The sequence below is a fragment of the Brienomyrus brachyistius genome, chromosome 7 (assembly GCF_023856365.1).
Source record: "Brienomyrus brachyistius isolate T26 chromosome 7, BBRACH_0.4, whole genome shotgun sequence".
NCBI lineage: Eukaryota > Metazoa > Chordata > Actinopteri > Osteoglossiformes > Mormyridae > Brienomyrus > Brienomyrus brachyistius.
In genome coordinates, this window is record NC_064539.1 from 22,211,356 (window position 1) to 22,230,805 (window position 19,450).

Consider the following 19,450-nt stretch of genomic DNA (forward strand, 5'->3'; position numbering starts at 1 on the left):
GTAAAAATTGACTGCTGTTCTGCTGATTCACTTTCCAGTTCTCGCACCTTTCGGCTGCGTGTGGCTGTTTTAGCAGGGAACTCAGTGTCGTAGCTTTTGTGCATCGTTTTGAAATGCCATTCTGCAGTAAAGTCACGCTCACATTGCATACAAGACATACAGACTTCGAATTTGAGTAAACAAAAAATAATTCTCTTCCCACTCGGAATGAAAATGATACGTTTGTGATATTTTGGCTTCTGACATGTTTGCGTGCTAAATGTTTACAGTTCACGATTAATTGGACACTGAAAAATGGGCGCGCATGCGCAAGTACACGGACACTTGTGCCGCAGTTTGTGATCGGTTGAAAATTACTCCGTGATCGACTGTTTGGGCAGCCCTGGGGTAGATCAAAGACCACCAAGACCTGCTACGCCATCAAGTAAGGCACTGTAAATTGAAACTGTTATACAAACATAAAGCTACCAACCTACTAAAACCCACATTAAAGAGCACGGTAATTCTACATCTAAACACACACTTCAGACAGCGTTTTGTTTTCATTTTTATTTTACAGACTGTGTAGCTTGAAAGAAATTAACTTCACTACAGCAAGGATAAAGTACTGATTATTTTCATACACAAACACAAAACAAATTATCCATCTTAGCGCTCATTTGAGAATGGTGTCTTCATTAGCTGTAGGGGAGAGAGAAAGAGGTTACTAAGGTCTGTGCTGGTATAGGGTCAGGGCATCAACAGAGGGGTGACGGTCACAGAGCTGACCACACGCACAGACATACACGGTATCGTTTGCTACAATGTCACAGCCATCCTGGAGGAGTCTAAGATACGCCGCCGAAATGCAGGCCTGCGCGCCGCCGGACATAATTCCATAGGCCATCTCACCCTCTGCCAGCTGCTTTGCTATCCGCTCTTGTTCCTCCCGGATCCTCTTCTCCTCTTCCTCGATCCTCCTCTCCTCAGCGGCAATTGGTTTCAGGTAGTCTGGACGTGTGTGTGTGTGTGTGGGGGGGGGGGGGGGGGGGGGGTCAAAAAGCATACACCATGAGCAAAGCCACCCGGACGAAATTAAATTCTACAAGAAACTAGGGATGGGTCAGCATCCTCACATAATGGAGGACGTGTGTAAAAAATCTGAATCAAATAATGAGCCATTTTAAATGATTTAGCAGCAAAAACCGGCCGTGATCTATCCATCCTCTAATAATTTGTAGTTTCTGTTCAGAAGTTTACCTCCACTATATGCATGTACTCTCCAAGCCATTCAGTCATTTTAGTCCTTGCTGTTGGACTCACTCAATGTGACACGTTTTATTGCAAGCAGATATTCGTCTTTCACTGCATGAAAATATACTGGATTCCAGAGACTATATTGAGAAAAAAAAGAGTGATTTGTCGGCACTGCTGTGTATCAACGGGCTCAACTCACAGCAATAAGTGTAAGAATCTGATTATGCTGCTGATATTAACTTCATATGAACATTTATAATGTTGCGATTGTGATTACAAATGTTCCTGAAATGCATGTTCTGTGAAATTTGTTAATAAATGTTAAAATAATGAAAGAAGCGAGAACCTTTTCGGTCAGTTAAGCAGAATATGAACTACTTGCCTTTACTGGGAAAGAGACATTATACTGGATGATTAGTAGTTGGCTACAATTTGGCTACATTTTATTTTGGGTATTTTCTTTTTTGGTTTTAGAAATATAAAATCTACTGCAAATACAATATAATTTTTTTTTCCAAATATGATTCAGTCCTAGTTTCAAGGCTACAATTAATGTTTTAATTTCTTTTTACAGCAAATGAGTATCGTCTAATTTTATATGGGAACAATTAAATGGAGTAGCTGAAAAACTAGAGAAGTATTAGGATCAATATCAATTCATACTTCACTTCTTTGTGCTTGCTTTTGGTCGCACACAGGCGGACGTGACAAATTTTGTCATCCGGTGTTGGCTGCAGCCTTACGGGCCTAGTGGCGATCATGCACGCCTGTGCACGTTGACTTGCATGTGCAAGATAATTCATTAGTATTTCCAGTAGGTGGCAGCACCAACCTTTGCATTACAGGTCAAAGAAAAAAATAGTACAGTAAGAACACTTATGCTGTAGTAGTTATGGTGAGTAGCTGTATGAGGGCCGGAAGCACCTGCATATCTAATTTCTCATACTGTCCAGACATTATTAGCTGGTTGTCCAGGCTAATTTATCCCAAATACTATGGTATGCTATGTTACCTTTAAAGCTGTACAACTGTTCATAATAATTTCACTACACTGCTTGTGTTTGTTGCAACACACCTGCCCTCTCCTGCTCTGGTGGAATATCACTGCAGTATGCATGCATGCATGCATGCATGCGCCGACCGCGACCGTCCGCAGCCAAATGTAGCATGAACATAAGCTGCCACACGCATGACCATCTGCAGCCCAAAAGCGCACGCGGAAAAGTGAAGTATGAACTAGCCTTTACAGAGGTAGGATTATGTTGTTAAAAATTTAAATCTGCCCAAGGAACACATCTTGATCCATATCCCATACACATTTCTGTGTGTGTGTAGTAAGGGCAGGGTTTTCTGAATATGATTTGAGTAAGTGGGGCGGCATGGTGGTGCAGTGGTTAGCACTGTTGCCTCACACCTCTGGGACCCGGGTTCGAGTCTCCGCCTGGGTTACATGTGTGCGGAATTTGCATGTTCTCCTCATGTCGTCGTGGGGTTTCCTCCGGGTACTCCGGTTTCCCCCCACAGTCCAAAAACATGCTGAGGCTAATTGGAGTTACTATATTGCATGTGAGAGTGCATGGTGTGTGAGTGTGCCCTACGATGGGTTGGCCCCCCATCCTGGGTTGTTCCCTGCCTCGTGCCCATTGCTTCCGGGATAGACTCCCGATCCCCCGCGACCCAGTAGGATAAGCGGTTTGGAAAATGGATGGATAGATTTCAGTAAGTGGGAAAATCTGGCTAGTAATTCTGCCTAAAATGCCCATGCATAGAAGCAAGCATTTTAGCTAAAACAGTGTAGCACAACCGCTTAGAGAGCAACACTTTTGCCTGAACTCTGGGGTTAGGATATAAATCTTTGTGTTTGCATGTGACTTGTGTTTCCTCCAGCAGACAAAGCCAGGTAGGCTAACTGGCATTGCTAAAACTGCCCATACTGTGTGTATGTCTTGGAACTGCACCCCATGCTGTGTCCTCTATGCTGCTGGGGACCGACTGCAGGACCCGTGATGCCGTCCATGATAAGCAGTTGGAATACAAATGGATGTAAAAGTTTACTTATTTACTAAACAGAAGAAAACACATCCAGAGGTAATTTGGTAGTATCCATGCAAAAGGCTGCAATATTTTTGACAATGATGAGACGACACTGTACTAGTCAATATCAGCTCAATAGACTAAGATCTCATAGGGAGCCATCAGTGGCGGACCCTGGTAAGAGCAAATGCCCTGGGTGGCATCTTCAGAGGGGGCATCAACTTAGCAGAACATGGGAGCCAATCCAACACCCACAAATTTTCAGGGTAATCACCAGCAATGAGGCTTTCCTAAGGTGGGACAAGGGCTTCAGCTGCTACTGATAGACAGGGCTAAAGTACAAGTGTGAGGGACAGACACCTTTGTTGACCGTTGTCTCTGTAACTCCCGACAGCCAATACTGACCAGTGACTGTACTCACATCTACTGGAAAGAAGGGCCTCACAGCCACAAACACTAGCACAAGGTTTCACTGCCTATTCCATTTCAAAGCCTCAGTAAGGATAGATTAATAAACTGCACGTTTCTGCAAGCCTGGAAAAAGCTTCTCTTACCATATCTCTTTTTGCCGTAGATGATTCCAACAAGCAACGCCGACCACCTTGCGGTCTGCAGATAGAAACAATGCAGACATGATTACCAACAAAAAAATCAGCGACCACTAGGCGTTACATTATAAAGAACACGGCTAGAAACACTAACGTTTAAAGTACATATACAACATGTACATTAACACGGCCGAGGACGGCTATTCTCCAGCTGGGGTTTGCAATAAACACTACAGAAATTATGACTGCCACCGTTTTAAAAATCTTACTTAAAAAGTCAGTTAATATGCAGTTTGAACGCGTTTTACTTTATTGTCCCACTGACGCAGGACCAACAGCACCGTCCACTAGTGACCTTCAACTTATTTATCCACGGACCACTGGAACAGTAATCTATCGGCGAGAAAATACTAAAGTGAATTAAGTATCATATGCCTACGCAGCTAGCTAAGGGCGACCAAAGTGATTCTTGACTTTCTGAAGGTCAGTCTTAACATCGCATCGAGTCGCCAAGGCCTATTTACCCGGCTCACCATCGGAAAGCGCTGCCTCAATGTCAATGGCATTTTAAAAATCATCTAATTATAGAGCAGCCGTCAGTGATAACTGGGCACATTAAATCACACCTTGAAACTACGCACTACATTCGTACGACTCAAAATAAACGTACCTTAATAAGCGGAGAAACCTGCACAGGAGGCACCATTTTAACAGGATACTTTCCCCGATCGCTAAAGAAAAAGGAAATGACGAAAGGTCCGCGGTTTTCGGCTCATTTTGATGACGTAATTTCTAGTCGTGACAGCTGCAGCGCATGTGTGCTATTTCCAACCCAATTCCCCATCAGTGCTGTTATACTCGCTGCGTCCTATCTGAACTCATGACTGGAACATTCAGAGTTCCAGGTTGGAAACTTCAACTTGCTTTTCAGAAGGTATTAGATGTTTTATACATTATAGGAAAATTCTGAGAAATGGCCCGTCAAAGAATAAATGTTGACCAAATTTTGTCTGGAAATAGCTTGGGACCTTGCCTTTCAGATGATATGACTTGTTTCTGCATTATGGAAAAGTAGAAATTTCACTGTATTTTAGTACACCCTGTACTTCATACATATGACAATAAATCTGATACCCACACATTTTAAGCGCGGATGATTTGACTGCCTTGGCAAAGCGCGGATATCGTGACCGTAATAATAGGTTATTTCTAACTTTTTAGAGGAGCAACACTAACTATGGCGTTATTTGTCTATGCAGAAATATGTGTGTGCAGTCAGAGGTGGTGCCTGTACAAAGTAAAGGATCAACAAGTCCACTGTAGGTAATAGATTCGCATAGTAACATTACATTGCTTGCTTATATGTAATTTTCCCCTGGTGTTTAATATTACAGGTCATATTCCAGATCACGCTGATACAGAGCATAACCACACAGCATATGGACTAATCGTTTGACGCATATTTCTGAATGTGTTTAAATGTGTTTACTTGTTAATAATGTGTATTCCAATATCCAGTTATTTTTTATCATTGTTTTTTGTTGTTGTTATATCGAATTTTATGAAATCGTAATGGAATCTGCTCAATAATAATGTTTAGACTAAAATTAGTTACTTCTAATAGTATATGATATAGTTTTCGCATAATTTTATTTTTGATTGAACGTTAAACGCATCAATTAAGTTATGACTATAGATTTAAAGAGTGGCGCGACTATATCAGAACATATATTACAGAAAATAATATTGATGGGTGCATGACACTATTCAAGTATGATCCATTAGGCGCAGAAATGGAGACAGGTGTCCGCGAATAGAGCAATGAGTCACTTCTTATTTGCGGGTTATTGCGTCAGTATAGGAATGTAGACAGGGATTTGTCAGTGAATGCCGTTGCTGAAAATAAATATACATAAAACGACGCACTTAGCTCTTTCATAAAAATGCTTTGGAATATGACTTCGGGTTATGAAAAATCGGCGTTGATGGCAAGACAGTGGACAAGTTAACGGGCGATACGGGCGATTTGCAATGAGTCTTCACAACGAGCAGTTAACAGAAACATGCGGATGTGGAAGTCGCCACTGGAAATAGAACAATGTAATGCAGGGGAGGCATTTAACAGTTACTTCGCAGGAGCGTGAGCGGTTTGTTTTTAGAGTATGACCGAACCTGAACAGCAGCAGCACACTCTGACCAACTGTGGTGGCTGGGCTTGGAATTCATCTGGAAGTTTCCAAGTAGAGTATAAAAGCTGGACCAGAGGAAGCCGGGGCAGATGCAGTGAGGGCTCCAATCTTAGCAGATACCCAGACCACGCTGAACTATTGCTGAAGATGATGTACCCAGGATTGCTGCCATCTTCATTCAGCCCATTGATGGATTTCAACTGGCCTGTGCGCAGCCTCTGGCCTGATACCCGGCCTCTCTTCTTTAAGATCGAGCAAGAAATGATGAGGCACATGCAGGAGATGAGGCAGAGCATGCAGTTCATGGAGAGGCTTCATCAAAAAATCTTCGAGGAGATTGACCACATCCCAGCATCATTAACGTTCAAGCCAATATCGTTCAAGGTGGATAATCAGGGTGAAAATTTTGCCCTGACCCTGGACACTAAGGACTTCACCCCAGAGGAGCTGTCCGTCAAACAGGTGGGCAGGAAGCTGAGGGTGAGCGGGAAGACAGAGAAGAAACAGGACGACGGAAAAGGCTCGTACTCCTACAAACAACAGGAGTTCAGGCAGGAGCTTGACCTACCAGAAGGTGTGAACCCAGAAGATGTGACTTGTACCCTCTCTGACGGGCAGCTTCAGATTAAAGCACTGAGAGCGATCAGGCCTGCAATAACGGAGAGAGTGGTGCCCATTGATCGTGTGGCAGCCTTGAAGAGTCCAGAAGAGCAAAGCGGAGACGTGGACAGCTGCATCACCGACTCAAGCTCCTCCAAGGACTGATGACATTACAGCACTCAAACTGGATTCACGTCACATCTTGGTCCATAACTGAACTCTTTTCAGCACTTTCATGACAATATTATAATGAATTGGATGTGTTATTACTGTAATTCATGTTGCTAGATAAACGAGAGTAAATACATTTTGTATGCTTGCTACTTCCAATAAATTGTGTGTTTGAATCATTAAAAATGCGTTTTATATGTGTGTGGGGACTTCTAAGGGAAAACACATGCAGATTGTTTTTATATTTTTGTAATATGATTCAGGGTGGCAGAGGGGCACAGTGGTTAGTGCGGATGTCTGTATTTTGAGTGCGTTGGTTTCACAAGAACATAAGTACAGTTGAATGGTGTGTGTCTGGCGCCAGAAATGGCCCCAATCCTGGATCATTTCCTGTCTTGTACCCATGGCTTCTAGAGTAGGATGTTGTCTCCCATGATCATATGTGAAAAAAGTGGGGTGGAAAATCATTAGATGGATCCAGTCAACAAATACCCCACCATTAAATCATGGTTACGTTAATTCAACCTGGATCAAATATTAGAATAATTAGTTTGACAATAACACCACCACTTCTAATAGGATAGACACTCTGACTAACAGTATGTATAATACAAAAAATCTATTAGGCGACTCCAAAATGTCGTTTTAGGTGACAAGGAGGTGTCTTTGACAATAATCACACAGTATTTCAGTGATTCAGTTATTTAAATTTATTAATATTAACAAAAATCTTTATTGCAAAAGTCCACAAAGATTAAAAAAAATTGCTTAACAATAAAAATTAATGTGCGCAGGTCAGTATCAGTCCAGTGTTCAGTCCACTCGGGCCTCGTTGGGGGAGTTGGCTTCACTCTGAGACGCCGAGGTCATCACAGCCGGGGTGCTGTTGATTGGCAGCGTTCTTTCGCTCACCTCAGGCAGCGCCAGTCTCGGTGCCCGGATCTGAAGTTGTCCGTCGGAAAGCGAACAGGTGACAGCAGTGGGGTTCACATCCTCCGGCAGCTGGACGACTTGTCTGAACTCCTGGCATCGGTAAGAGTACGAGCCCTTTCCGTCGTCCTGTTTCTTCTCTGTCTTACCGCTCACCATCAGCTTCCTGTCCACCTGCTTGATGGACAACTCCTCTGGGGAGAAGTCCTTAGTGTCCAGGGTCAGGGCAAAGTTGTCTCCATCTTTCTCCATCTGGCAGGAGAGCGGTTTGGTGGACAAAGAGCACGGCACTTTATCCATCTCCTGCAGGATCTGCTCATGAACTTTCTCCAGGAGACCCATGCTGGTGCTCATATCCTGCATGCTCTTTAGCAGCATGTCACGTTGAAGTGCCAGAGGTCCCATGTGTGGCCAGATGCTGCGTATCGGCCAGTGGAACTCCATCAGTGGTCCGAAGGAAGGCTGGAACACGTGGGAGCACAGCATCTTCAGTGTCGTCTCTACTTAGCTCTGGGAGTTTGCTCAGCGTCAGCTCTGCTTGCTTCTGCCTCGACTCTCAGGGCTCACGCTTTATATTGTGAGTCCGCGAACTCCAGCACATTCCTGAACTTTCTTGTAATTGCCAGGTTTCTCCACTATGTGTCACCCTACAGGCGGCCGTGATGTCATCGTCTATCCGTATGCGGGCAGCTTTTGTAGGCGTGCCGAGCGCTTCAGAGAAACGTGTGTTGCGTTTTGTAGCTCGAAAATATTTTTAAATATTTACTCATGTCATTTCTCTCATGTGTCTATTTTTAATAAAATACTCGATATATTCCACTTGATTGACTTACTAAGTTTGAATAACTGAATATACTGAACTTATTTTTCCTCTCGTATACAATTAGCGAAATCGGGGGAAACTTGAAAGTTGCTGAAATAAACCTCCATTATAACTCTTTCAGATCAGCTACTTCTTTGACTGAATTTCTTGTTGCAACACAAGTACCACATAAATGATTTAAAAAATTAAACGGCATTTTTATGGTAGTCCGGTCACGTTTGCTAAGGTCAATATGTTTGTGTTTCATGTTTATTTGAGGTAAAAAATAGCAGAAGTGTTGCTTCTGAATAATTAAATTTTACTATAATTCAACGTTGAATCAAACGTTTGATCAAAGTGGATTGTAGGATATAGAGACAAAGGTGACCGCTGTATGGAACAAAATTCAGAGCCATGGCTTGGCCTTACTATAATTCGGCAAGAGTAAAGTCACAATGCAGCGGAAACGTCTTTAGGAGTCTTTAACTAACCAGAAGCAACACTTCTGCTTTTTTTACCTCAAATAAATGCCATGTAGTTCTTCGTACTTTCAATATAAAACACAAACATATTGACCTTAGTAAACGTGACCGGACTACCATAAAAATGCCGTTTAATTTTTTAAATCGTTCATGTGGTACTTGTGTTGCAACAAGAAATTCAGTGACACACGTTTCTCTGAAGCGCTCGGCACGCCTACAAAAGCTGCCCGCATACGGGTAGACGATGACATCACGGCCGCCTGTAGGGTGACACATAGTGGAGAAACCTGGCAATTACAAGAAAGTTCAGGAATGTGCTGGAGTTCGCGGACTCACAATATAAAGCGTGAGCCCTGAGAGTCGAGGCAGAAGCAAGCAGAGCTGACGCTGAGCAAACTCCCAGAGCTAAGTAGAGACGACACTGAAGATGCTGTGCTCCCACGTGTTCCAGCCTTCCTTCGGACCACTGATGGAGTTCCACTGGCCGATACGCAGCATCTGGCCACACATGGGACCTCTGGCACTTCAACGTGACATGCTGCTAAAGAGCATGCAGGATATGAGCACCAGCATGGGTCTCCTGGAGAAAGTTCATGAGCAGATCCTGCAGGAGATGGATAAAGTGCCGTGCTCTTTGTCCACCAAACCGCTCTCCTGCCAGATGGAGAAAGATGGAGACAACTTTGCCCTGACCCTGGACACTAAGGACTTCTCCCCAGAGGAGTTGTCCATCAAGCAGGTGGACAGGAAGCTGATGGTGAGCGGTAAGACAGAGAAGAAACAGGACGACGGAAAGGGCTCGTACTCTTACCGACGCCAGGAGTTCAGACAAGTCGTCCAGCTGCCGGAGGATGTGAACCCCACTGCTGTCACCTGTTCGCTTTCCGACGGACAACTTCAGATCCGGGCACCGAGACTGGCGCTGCCTGAGGTGAGCGAAAGAACGCTGCCAATCAACAGCACCCCGGCTGTGATGACCTCGGCGTCTCAGAGTGAAGCCAACTCCCCCAACGAGGCCCGAGTGGACTGAACACTGGACTGATATTGACCTGCGCACATTAATTTTTATTGTTAAATTGTTCAAGGGAAATAATTTTAGCTTGTATCTTTCTGAAGCTGGTTTTATATGCTGTAAATACATTTTGGACTTTTGTCATGAAAAATTTTGCTAGCATAAATAAATGTAAAAAAATAAGAAGTGAATGACTGATTTCCAATTCTCCTTGAGTGTTTCTTTGTCATTTACAATCTTTGTTTGACATATCTTAGTCATCTAAAAAATGCAATGTTTTGGAGCTGAGTAATAAATCTTTTGCATTGAAAATACTGTGGATATGCTCCTACCCGCCCTCTCCCCCCCCCTACTATAAACAAGTAATAAAGATTTTGAAAAGAAGCTGAGTTTTACATTTTCACATCTAAAATGCTCCTTACCAATTTCAGAATATTCAAGTCACAAAAAAATCCTATTCAGCTGTTCAACTTTTTAAAACACATTTCTCCATTTGACCGAGTTATATTGGGTAAAGGTACGCATTTCGGGTAAATAACCAAAGAGTTACAGTTTTGATAATACATTATCTTATACTAATTTAGAATGTTAATTTATTCATTCCTTCATCAGTCCATCTATTCATTCATTCATTGCGGTTTTCGCTTCAATCGCCACGCTTCACACAGTACCACTACAGCGCAGGCGCACGTGCACGCATGTGCACACACACACTCTCGCGTAGCCCCTCCCCTATAGGCGTTGAACGCGTTCGCGCCGGTTAACACACGCATACAGAGTTGGCCGAACATGGCCTATGCTGCAGTTGAAGGCACTTTGCAAGCTGCTTTAGTAAAAAAAAAAACGCAAAAGTTCCCTTTGCAAGTATTTTGCAGACGAATATGGAAAGGCTAAAGATATCGACAAGCTTCTATGAAAATAGTGCTACAAAGTTGTGGCGACGAAATGAAGTAGCACCTCAAACTTGGTGAAGCATCTTAAAGACCGACATCCCGGTCATAATAAGAAATTTAGCGAAGTCAGTAAAGCTCGCGTTCCAGCAACACTGAACTATTAAACACTTATAAAAATGTTAATTTGGCCGGCGCACACCTTAACGTTAGCTGTTTATCTATAAGCAGTTAGCAAACAAACACGTTAGCTATATAATATCATTAAGGTAGCGGATTGGCGCAATGGCTAATAATAAAATTAGGGAAGAATGCAAAACGTAAAGCAAAAATGTGTCCTGTAAAATGTCATAAACACTAAAGTCATACTTAAAAAAAACACCGACGTATGCCGTGAAACCTATATAACTTTGAAAAAAAAAGATATAAATTTTTGGTGTACTTTCAATCTAGAACATAAACATATTGACCATTAGCCTCAGTACGTCTTTGGACTGTGGGGGTAAAACTGGAGGAAACCCCACGATGACATGGGGAGAACATGCAGACTCTATACACATGCAACCCAGGTGTAGACTTGAACGCTGGTCACCGAGGTGTGAGGCAACAGTGCTAACCACTGCACCACCATGCTGCCCCCTCCTCGGTTTTATGCATCCTTGAAAAAAATAAAACCTTCAGTATTTTAGTATATCTATGTAGGGCTGTGAATAGGCTTTGAAAAATAATGAGGTCCGGGACCCGGGGTGAGGAGGTGGGTTTCGTCATTCACATCATTGATACTGTAACGTTGTTTTTGAGTCTCAGCGTTAACTATTTTTCAGGCCGTAGGTAGAGAGACGACGCGGAGATAACATACAGTCTCGAATATGGAAGACGGACTTTTTTTTTATTTCTCGCACCCATACAGAAAAGTAGTACGGTCTCCTAACAACCAGAACTCTATCACTCCACTCCAACGTGAGTGGAAACTATAAAGTAATCAATCTTAATGCAAATACATTTCCTCTTACAGTCATCCGCCTCTTCAAAATGAAATGTCATAATTTCAACATTAAAAAAAAAACTCATCTCCAAAGTCAAAGACAAAATAAGTGCGTCCCTGTTAGTGGGCAATGAAGGAACAATAGCAAGCAGCATATGAACCGACACCCAAAAACAGCAACATCCATCAGGGTGGCATGGTGGTGCAGTGGTTAGCACTGTTGCCTCACTGTTGCAGCAGCACAAACCACTGCGCCACCGCGCCGCCCATCATGTAATTCTTGATAACAAAGATCTGGTTTAATGAGGAAGGAACTAAATTGTATGCAAATCATTGCAAAGAATTAAATAACTCTGGTATACAGAAGTTGTCTTCCTTTGCTGTTGTCCTTCACTTCCAGTTGAACTTTAAGTCTCTGTGAACAATCTATACTGCGCCATTAAAAATCACAAAAAATACATTTAAAAATTATCCATACATACATCTATGTACATGCATATATACATGTCATACATATACAATGCTGTGCAAAGGCTGGGGCTCAAGCATCTCCCAGGAGTCCAGACGTTGCAGGGCCAGGGCTAGCTGAGGACTCGGCGAAGTAATATGAATAGAAATATAAAAATGAAAGAGAAATACTCGATATCAGCACACCGCTACAAGCCAACATCAAACGCCCTTGTTTGGATATCCAAATTTGGCTTAGAAATGTGGACACAATTACTGATAAGTCCCACTCCTGAGCTGTTTACTAGTCTTTTTTATTAATGACGTCATGTGAAGCTTTAGTTAGCCTAGCCTACGCTAATATTTTACATGGTTCATATAATTATCTTTGCTCCAGACACTATGCCAGGTCGCTGTTTTGGAATGTTTTTTTTTTTACAGACAGTGAACTACTGCTGATATCAATTCTGTGGACAAAATGACACATTAGTTTTGATTTATGTATACGAGAGAAACCGCAGTCTTTATACTTTCATTGACAAAAGCTTACGGACATTTACCACACTTGCCAAAATATGTTGGAAATGTTATAATTATATAAGATATTTAAGAAACAGTTGTTAAATATAGCGCTCCGGGACTGTTATTGTATGCTATCGAGTTGGTATTATCTTACCAAAATACCTTCTCATATATTTGTCAATAGATTTAAAAAAATTGTTTGGGTGGAATGTCCTTTTAACTTTTTAACCCAGAACCACCACCCCCAATCGGCATCAGTATCGGTCTCAGTTGTCCTTGCCGGTGCATCACTAAAATAATACTATTAGCAGTTTTAGTGATACACTGCTGAATATCAATGTTTTCCAAAACGCTCGATGAACAGATGGCAACTATAGAAGAGAATATCGTAGTATAAGTAGTGATTTTTTTTTTAAATGACACATCTTGGCGATTAATTGCATAAACGCTACTACACGTACATATAATCACCTGTACTCAAGCGGAAGATCACAACATCATTTAATCCTGACCGCGCGATGTATCTAAAATGGCAAATGACAAAATCCTGACAACATCTGAAAGTGCACAGTATATACTAATATTAAAATGAACGCAATTCATTAATGCCATAAAATATTACTGCCCTAGGTTTAGACACACAGATACATACGCACACAAACACACAGCACCACAATACATTCAATAACTGGTAAATAGAAATAACAGAGTAGAGCTGCGCGATATGGCCAAAAATGATATCGGGCAAAAATGTTTTTATCAGCTGATGTGGATAATTATCGCAATAAATGTAAAAACATTATTTGACCAGCGACCTCTGCTGGCCAAACGTGGACAAGGCGGATCACGAGAACAGTAATTCAAGAAAATACAACGAAGTGGTTTAAACAAAAACAATGAATAATCGGCAGAACTACTGCAACATGCTCAACCACGATAATATGGAGAAGATGGATTTGCACCTTGAGTTGGACCCCGCTGGGACCAGGAAGGACACGATGGTTACTAAGGTGAATCAAAATCTGTGCCGAGAGAAGGGAGAACTTGCCGAATTCGTTGCGCGCCCTATAAGTCCGTCTTGCCTGCCAGTGGTGAATGAGCCGAGTTCGTTCTCCGCTAAGGAAAATCCAACGGTCTCCATGAATTTAGTAATTATTTTTTAGTTGCAGTAGAGCTACCTTTAAATATTGACAGAGTTAATGACCACGAACAGATACCGATACCTGTTGTGATAAATATTGGCTGATATCCGATAACTTAATAATTCATGGATCTGTATCACGTAGGTATGCAAGTGTATGTGGGGCATTGAATAATCCGTCTGTAATTTCTGCCTACCTGACATACCAGCTATGCTGCTTCTTTTGAAACTAGACTTGCTAGTTTCCCTTTTCCAGTGTGGTGACCAATGTCCCTCTCCTGCCCATTCCCAGGCGACCATCGAATGCTTGACCATGCACCTCATGGAGGAGCATTCGGTGGTGGACCCCACATTTGTAGAGGACTTCCTACTGACGTACAGGACCTTCCTCAGCAGCCCCATGATTCTGGTGGAGAAGCTACTGGACTGGTTTAATGATCCCAGCCTCAGGGACAGGGTATGTGGCCACTCTTCCTCCCTGAAAAAGGTGATATTTTCACTGCATGCTTCAAAGATTAGATCTGATATTCATTCAAAAAAGAATATTAGCGGGTCGGTTTCTAACAATGCTTTATGTTTGTTCTTGCTTTGGTTCTGTTTTTCTCATTTTTAAACGCACAGTAATTTGGAAAAACTGAAACACAAGAAGGCATCTAGTATGAGCTAGAAACTGACATTTTAATATTTGCCAGTTTGACAACCTGTGTTTTTGTTCCATCCTAAGGTTACCCGGATAGTGCTGCTCTGGGTAAACAACCATTTCAGCGACTTCGATGGAGACCCTGAGATGACACAGTTCCTGGAAAAATTCGAGAACAACCTGGAAAGAGAGGTTAGTGAAATCGGATCCCTTTTTTAATTATATGGAGACTTGGTCCTGCTGTGTCCTCACTGGAATATTTTTAAAGGACTGTATGAGATCAGATGTGTTTTTCCACATGTGTCTTAAACAGGAAATGAATGGCCATTTGAAACTCCTAAATATTGCCCGTGCATCCAAAGCCAGACTGAGGGCAGTGACTCTCAGCAAACCCTCGAGGGACGCCCTGCTGCCCTTCACACTACTGGGTGGCTCGGAGAAGGGTTTTGGCACCTTCATTGACCACGTTGAGGCCGGCAGCACAGCCTCTGAGGCGGGCCTGAAGTGTGGAGATCAGGTACTGGAGTTTTGTGGTTAATTGGAGAGAAGGAGTGAATCTGTTTATCTTAACTCCTCTACACAATTGCAGCAAACAAAACGTTCATCCGTTGACGCAAGAATCTTGCTCCTCTCCCAGATATTGGAGGTGAACGGCCAGATATTCTAGACCGTCACTCTTTCCAAAGCCAAAGATGTCCTGGAGAGCAACACACACTTGTCGCTCTCAGTGAAAACTGACCCATTATGTACGTTTTTGGGCATAATACACAGTCACATGTTGATGAATCAATGACATACTTGAAGTCACCAGGCACTTGAAGTTACCCTTGCAGATCAGTTGAATGGAGTTACTGCTGCATTCTGGAGATGCTGTAACACTAATAAATCCCCCATTCATTTTAAAAGGAGCTTCTTGTCCAACGCCTGGAGGAGAAGACAAATGAGGACATCCAGGATGTGGCCATGGACAAGACCAACGAGACGACTGCGGCGACTCTTCCCATCACCTACCCAGATCTTCTGCTGTCCCATCGCTGTATTCAGGACTTCCACAACCGACATGGTAGGAGCAAGCATGTCCATTTGCACTCGTTTGTGTGCTTGCTCATGTCCATACGGCGTGCATCGTTTGCTATATGTTACCATGAATAATCATTGCATTTGCACAGACATTTCTGTGTATTGGGTAACCTTATCCCCAAACCCAGTGGAATCCTTTGCTAAACTTTTAGCTCATTGGTCTGTGAGGTCATTCCCCTGACTGATTCCATCAGTCCGCTTCGTGTGGGTCTGGTACTTCACTATTGCCACCTGTTCGGGCAGCATGAGAGCGTTCAGCAATTGTTCCACTAACTGATGATGCTGAATGGGTTTTCCAGTGCTGGTGCGAAAATCTCTCTGCTTCCACAATGCACCATGATCATGACACACTCCGAAGGAGTATCTTAAGTCTGGGTAGATTGACTTTCTGTCCTTCAGCAACAATACTAAGATGAACGATGTAAATTCTAATTTGGATTTTTGTTTCATATGCATTTCTCAGCTTGTCGTGCAGAGCTACCCAATCAGGTGCTGAGGATTTTTAAAGCTGATCAGCAGAGCCGATACATCCTGGTCACCCGGGACACGACAGCCAAGGAGGTGGTGACTCAGGCGGTCTGTGAGTTTGCCCTGCCAGGCGGCGCCGAGGCCTACTCCCTTTGTGAGGTGTCCGTTACCCCCGGAGGTGCCATCAAGCAGAAGCGGCTGCCCGACCAACTACGCAAGCTAGCTGACAGGATTCAGTTGAACGGAAGGTAGGAAATTAACAGGGTATGGGTAAGAAGTCTTACAGGATTAGGTTTAAGACTGCACCTGGTTCAGGAATAGCAATATTCTGGACTTCTTGGCTAACAAGGCTTAGTAAAATTGTTCACCATCATCAAAGTCCTTTAATGTCCAAACTATAGTCAGGGAGCAACAAGTTTTCTATTAACAGGACATGTCATAGTGCAGATCTCGATGTTCCACACTAACACTAATGCAAACCGTAAATGGTATATGGTGAGTTCCTCACCGGCATGTGTCTTACCCCTGTGTTTCAGATATTACTTGAAGAAGAACACAAAGACTAAGATGTTGTGCTCAGATGAGGATGCACAAGATCTCCTCAGGGAGAGCCAGTTCTCCCTATTACAGCTCAGCACAGAGGAGGTGGCCACACAGCTATCCTTGAGAAGCCTTGAACTGTTCCGCAACATTGAGCCCACGGAATACATTGACAGTCTCTTCAAGCTGAAATCCAAGACGGGATCTACGAACCTTAAAAGGTTTGAAGAGCTGGTCAACCAGGAGACATTCTGGGTGGCATCAGAGATCGTGCGTGAGGCCAACCAGTTAAGGAGGATGAAGTTGATCAAGCACTTCATCAAGATTGCACTCCACTGCCGCGAGTGCAAGAACTTCAGCTCATTGTTCGCCATCATCAGGTACCTCAAAGACATGAATTTCCATGGGTGAATACTGATACTAAGTCCCTGTTTTAATACTCTCTCAGTGCAGAAGTAGAAGGTCTTCATGTTGATTTTTTGTGTTGCAGCGGGTTGAATCTGTCTCCTGTGTCCCGACTGCGAGGCACCTGGGAAAAACTTCCAAGCAAGTACTGGAAGCTTCTCCAAGACCTTCAGGACCTCTTTGATCCCTCAAGAAACATGGGAAAGTACCGCAGTGCCCTGAATGCTCCAAACCTCCAGCCTCCCATCATCCCCCTTTTCCCAGTCGTCAAAAAGGACCTGACTTTCCTCCATGAAGGTACCAGTCATTCTCCATTCGGTATAAGATAAATTACAGGTCACCTTTTCCATTTTTTCCACCAATGCTTGTTTTTATTTTAGACTGGCTAATAATTTCCATGATCTACCTCTTTATCCCTTTTCAGGCAACAGTTCAAAAGTGGAGGGCTTGGTGAACTTTGAGAAGCTGAGGATGATCTCCAAAGGAATCAGGCAAATCGGGAAGATGGCAGCCACAGACATGGATCCTGCCCCCATGTTGAGCACGAGGTATGTGGGTGACCCTGACAGAAGACCCTTATGTTGATAATCCGTGACACGTGTCTGTGAGGTTTTCACAACAGATCACATCAATTGTTGTCTTGTTTGAGAGAATTTTCAGATGTTAGTGTTTAAAATTTGTGTCTCTTTTAGCCAGGGCAGTGGCAACGTGGCAATCCTGGACATGTTGCGGATGGAAGGCCACAGGAATCACGTTCGCCGGAGCTCCTTCATCAGTGCCAAGAGACTTTACAAGGACACTCAGATGACCCGACGCGTCCGACAGTACTTGTACAACCTGTCATTGGACACCAATGAAGACAGCCTGTACACCATGTCCGTCAACTGTGAACCGTCCACCAAGAAGAAATATAGAATGATAGATGATAGATACATAGACAGATAGATGATAGATTGCTAGATTATAGATACGTAGATGATAGATGCAGATGGATAAATAATAGATACATAGATAGAAGATAGATAATACATTGATAGATAAAGACAAGATATAGATAGATAATAGATTGATAAAGACAGATGATAGATATATAGTTAGATAAGAGAGTGACAGATAGATTGATGATAGGTAAATTATATTTATTTAAATAGATAAATGATAGATACATAGATAAATGGCCTGTCGTCTTTTCAGAACGCTGCTGCTAGAGATTGGAATGACCTGCAGAAAATGTTAAAACTGGATAATTTCATTCATAAATCAGCTTTCCAATCTCGGATTTCAGCTTACTATAAAGACGTGTGTCGCTGTTATTTAGGCTAGCTGCTCCAACTCACTGCTGCTCTTTTCATTGCTGCTCCAACATTCTTATTGTTTATATAATATTTTATGACATTTTCCGTAAATATGCAACATATTCACTGTTTCTTGCTTCATTTCTTTATTTATCTATTATTATTATTATCGTTATTATTTATTTTTTCTATTTTCTTTTTCCTTTCGTAAATTTGTTTATATTGTATATATGTATTTTTCTTAAAATGTTTTATTTAAAATTTTTTAAAGGCTTTGCCCTTTCCAGGCCACAGTTGTAAATAAGAAACATGTTCTATTTGAGTCCATGTCTTACCAGAGTTCGGTGTCTGTCATTCATGTTAGTCTGCGTCAGATGTTTCCGAATCCCCGGTTTCGAAATAAATCCCCGTTTTTCCCCGTATCCTGCCTGCCTTGCCTGTTTCCTGCCCGTCGGCCTACCTGTTTGCCGCACCCGTTAACCGGCGAGCCTGACACAGTGAATCCAAAGAATTTCACCAATACCAAATCAATACATATTTTTTAATATTTTTGATCAACTGATGTCCAATACCTTAGTCAAAGTCAGCACTGGTTTATTTGATCGAAATGTGAATATTGCCTTAACAGAACTGATTCATCATAACCCAGATTTTTGATAACAAGATGTTCTCAATCCATCCATCCATCCTTTTCCTGAAACTTGTCCTACTCAGGGTCGTAGGGGGTCTGGAGCCTATCCTTAAGATTATGAGCTCAATGTAGGGAACAACCAAGGATGGGACGGCAACCCATCGCAGGCCACACTCACACACTATTCACACTTATGGGTAATTTGATAACTCCAATTAACCTCAGCATATTTTTGGACTATGGGGAGAACCCACAATACCAGATGAATCCCTATGACAACACATGGAGAACAGGCAAACGCCACACAAAAATTTGGAGCCAAGGCAGAAACCGGGACTCTGATCCCAAAGGTGTGAGGCCACAGTGCTAAGCCCAGAAATGCAAAGCCTAAAGCCTGATAAT

General features: G+C 42.6%; 4 protein-coding genes and 1 long non-coding RNA gene across 5 annotated transcripts; 3 read left to right on the forward strand and 2 right to left on the reverse strand.

Annotated features, from left to right (window-relative positions):
- Positions 1–534: 534 nt before the first annotated feature.
- On the reverse strand, positions 535–4,625 carry LOC125746509 (uncharacterized). Its single transcript, XR_007398995.1, has 4 exons — positions 4,489–4,625; positions 3,825–3,879; positions 892–990; positions 535–681 (listed from the first exon to the last, which is right to left on the reverse strand). It is a non-coding gene; the product is annotated as an uncharacterized LOC125746509 (long non-coding RNA).
- Positions 4,626–5,759: 1,134 nt separating this feature from the next.
- hspb9l (heat shock protein, alpha-crystallin-related, b9-like) lies at positions 5,760–6,964 on the forward strand. The gene has a single exon (XM_049020543.1). The coding sequence runs from the start codon at positions 5,981–5,983 to the stop codon at positions 6,770–6,772; it is 792 nt and encodes a 263-aa protein (XP_048876500.1). The 5' UTR covers positions 5,760–5,980; the 3' UTR covers positions 6,773–6,964.
- Positions 6,965–7,473: 509 nt separating this feature from the next.
- LOC125746895 (heat shock protein beta-11-like) lies at positions 7,474–8,446 on the reverse strand. The gene has a single exon (XM_049021506.1). The coding sequence runs from the start codon at positions 8,192–8,194 to the stop codon at positions 7,592–7,594; it is 603 nt and encodes a 200-aa protein (XP_048877463.1). The 5' UTR covers positions 8,195–8,446; the 3' UTR covers positions 7,474–7,591.
- A 782-nt stretch (positions 8,447–9,228) lies between these two features.
- On the forward strand, positions 9,229–10,359 carry LOC125746174 (heat shock protein beta-11-like). The gene has a single exon (XM_049019868.1). It carries the CDS (start codon positions 9,420–9,422, stop codon positions 10,020–10,022), a length of 603 nt encoding a protein of 200 aa, XP_048875825.1. The 5' UTR covers positions 9,229–9,419; the 3' UTR covers positions 10,023–10,359.
- Positions 10,360–13,752: 3,393 nt separating this feature from the next.
- LOC125746277 (rap guanine nucleotide exchange factor 2-like) lies at positions 13,753–18,239 on the forward strand. Its single transcript, XM_049020064.1, has 10 exons — positions 13,753–13,858; positions 14,282–14,446; positions 14,714–14,821; positions 14,943–15,146; positions 15,536–15,692; positions 16,173–16,425; positions 16,714–17,097; positions 17,208–17,419; positions 17,547–17,670; positions 17,815–18,239. The coding sequence occupies exons 1-10, from the start codon at positions 13,772–13,774 to the stop codon at positions 18,065–18,067; spliced, it is 1,947 nt and encodes a 648-aa protein (XP_048876021.1). The 5' UTR covers positions 13,753–13,771; the 3' UTR covers positions 18,068–18,239.
- Positions 18,240–19,450: the final 1,211 nt, after the last annotated feature.

Bases quoted from the DNA above. Each gene is read 5' to 3' on its own strand.
- hspb9l (XM_049020543.1), top strand. From the start codon at position 5,981: ATGACCGAACCTGAACAGCAGCAGCACACTCTGACCAACTGTGGTGGC.
- LOC125746895 (XM_049021506.1), bottom strand. From the start codon at position 8,194: ATGCTGTGCTCCCACGTGTTCCAGCCTTCCTTCGGACCACTGATGGAG.
- LOC125746174 (XM_049019868.1), top strand. From the start codon at position 9,420: ATGCTGTGCTCCCACGTGTTCCAGCCTTCCTTCGGACCACTGATGGAG.
- LOC125746277 (XM_049020064.1), top strand. From the start codon at position 13,772: ATGCTCAACCACGATAATATGGAGAAGATGGATTTGCACCTTGAGTTG. The intron at 14,822-14,942 runs GTTAGTGAAATC...TGTCTTAAACAG, and splicing joins AGAACAACCTGGAAAGAGAG to GAAATGAATGGCCATTTGAA. The intron at 15,147-15,535 runs GTACTGGAGTTT...TCATTTTAAAAG, and splicing joins GCCTGAAGTGTGGAGATCAG to GAGCTTCTTGTCCAACGCCT.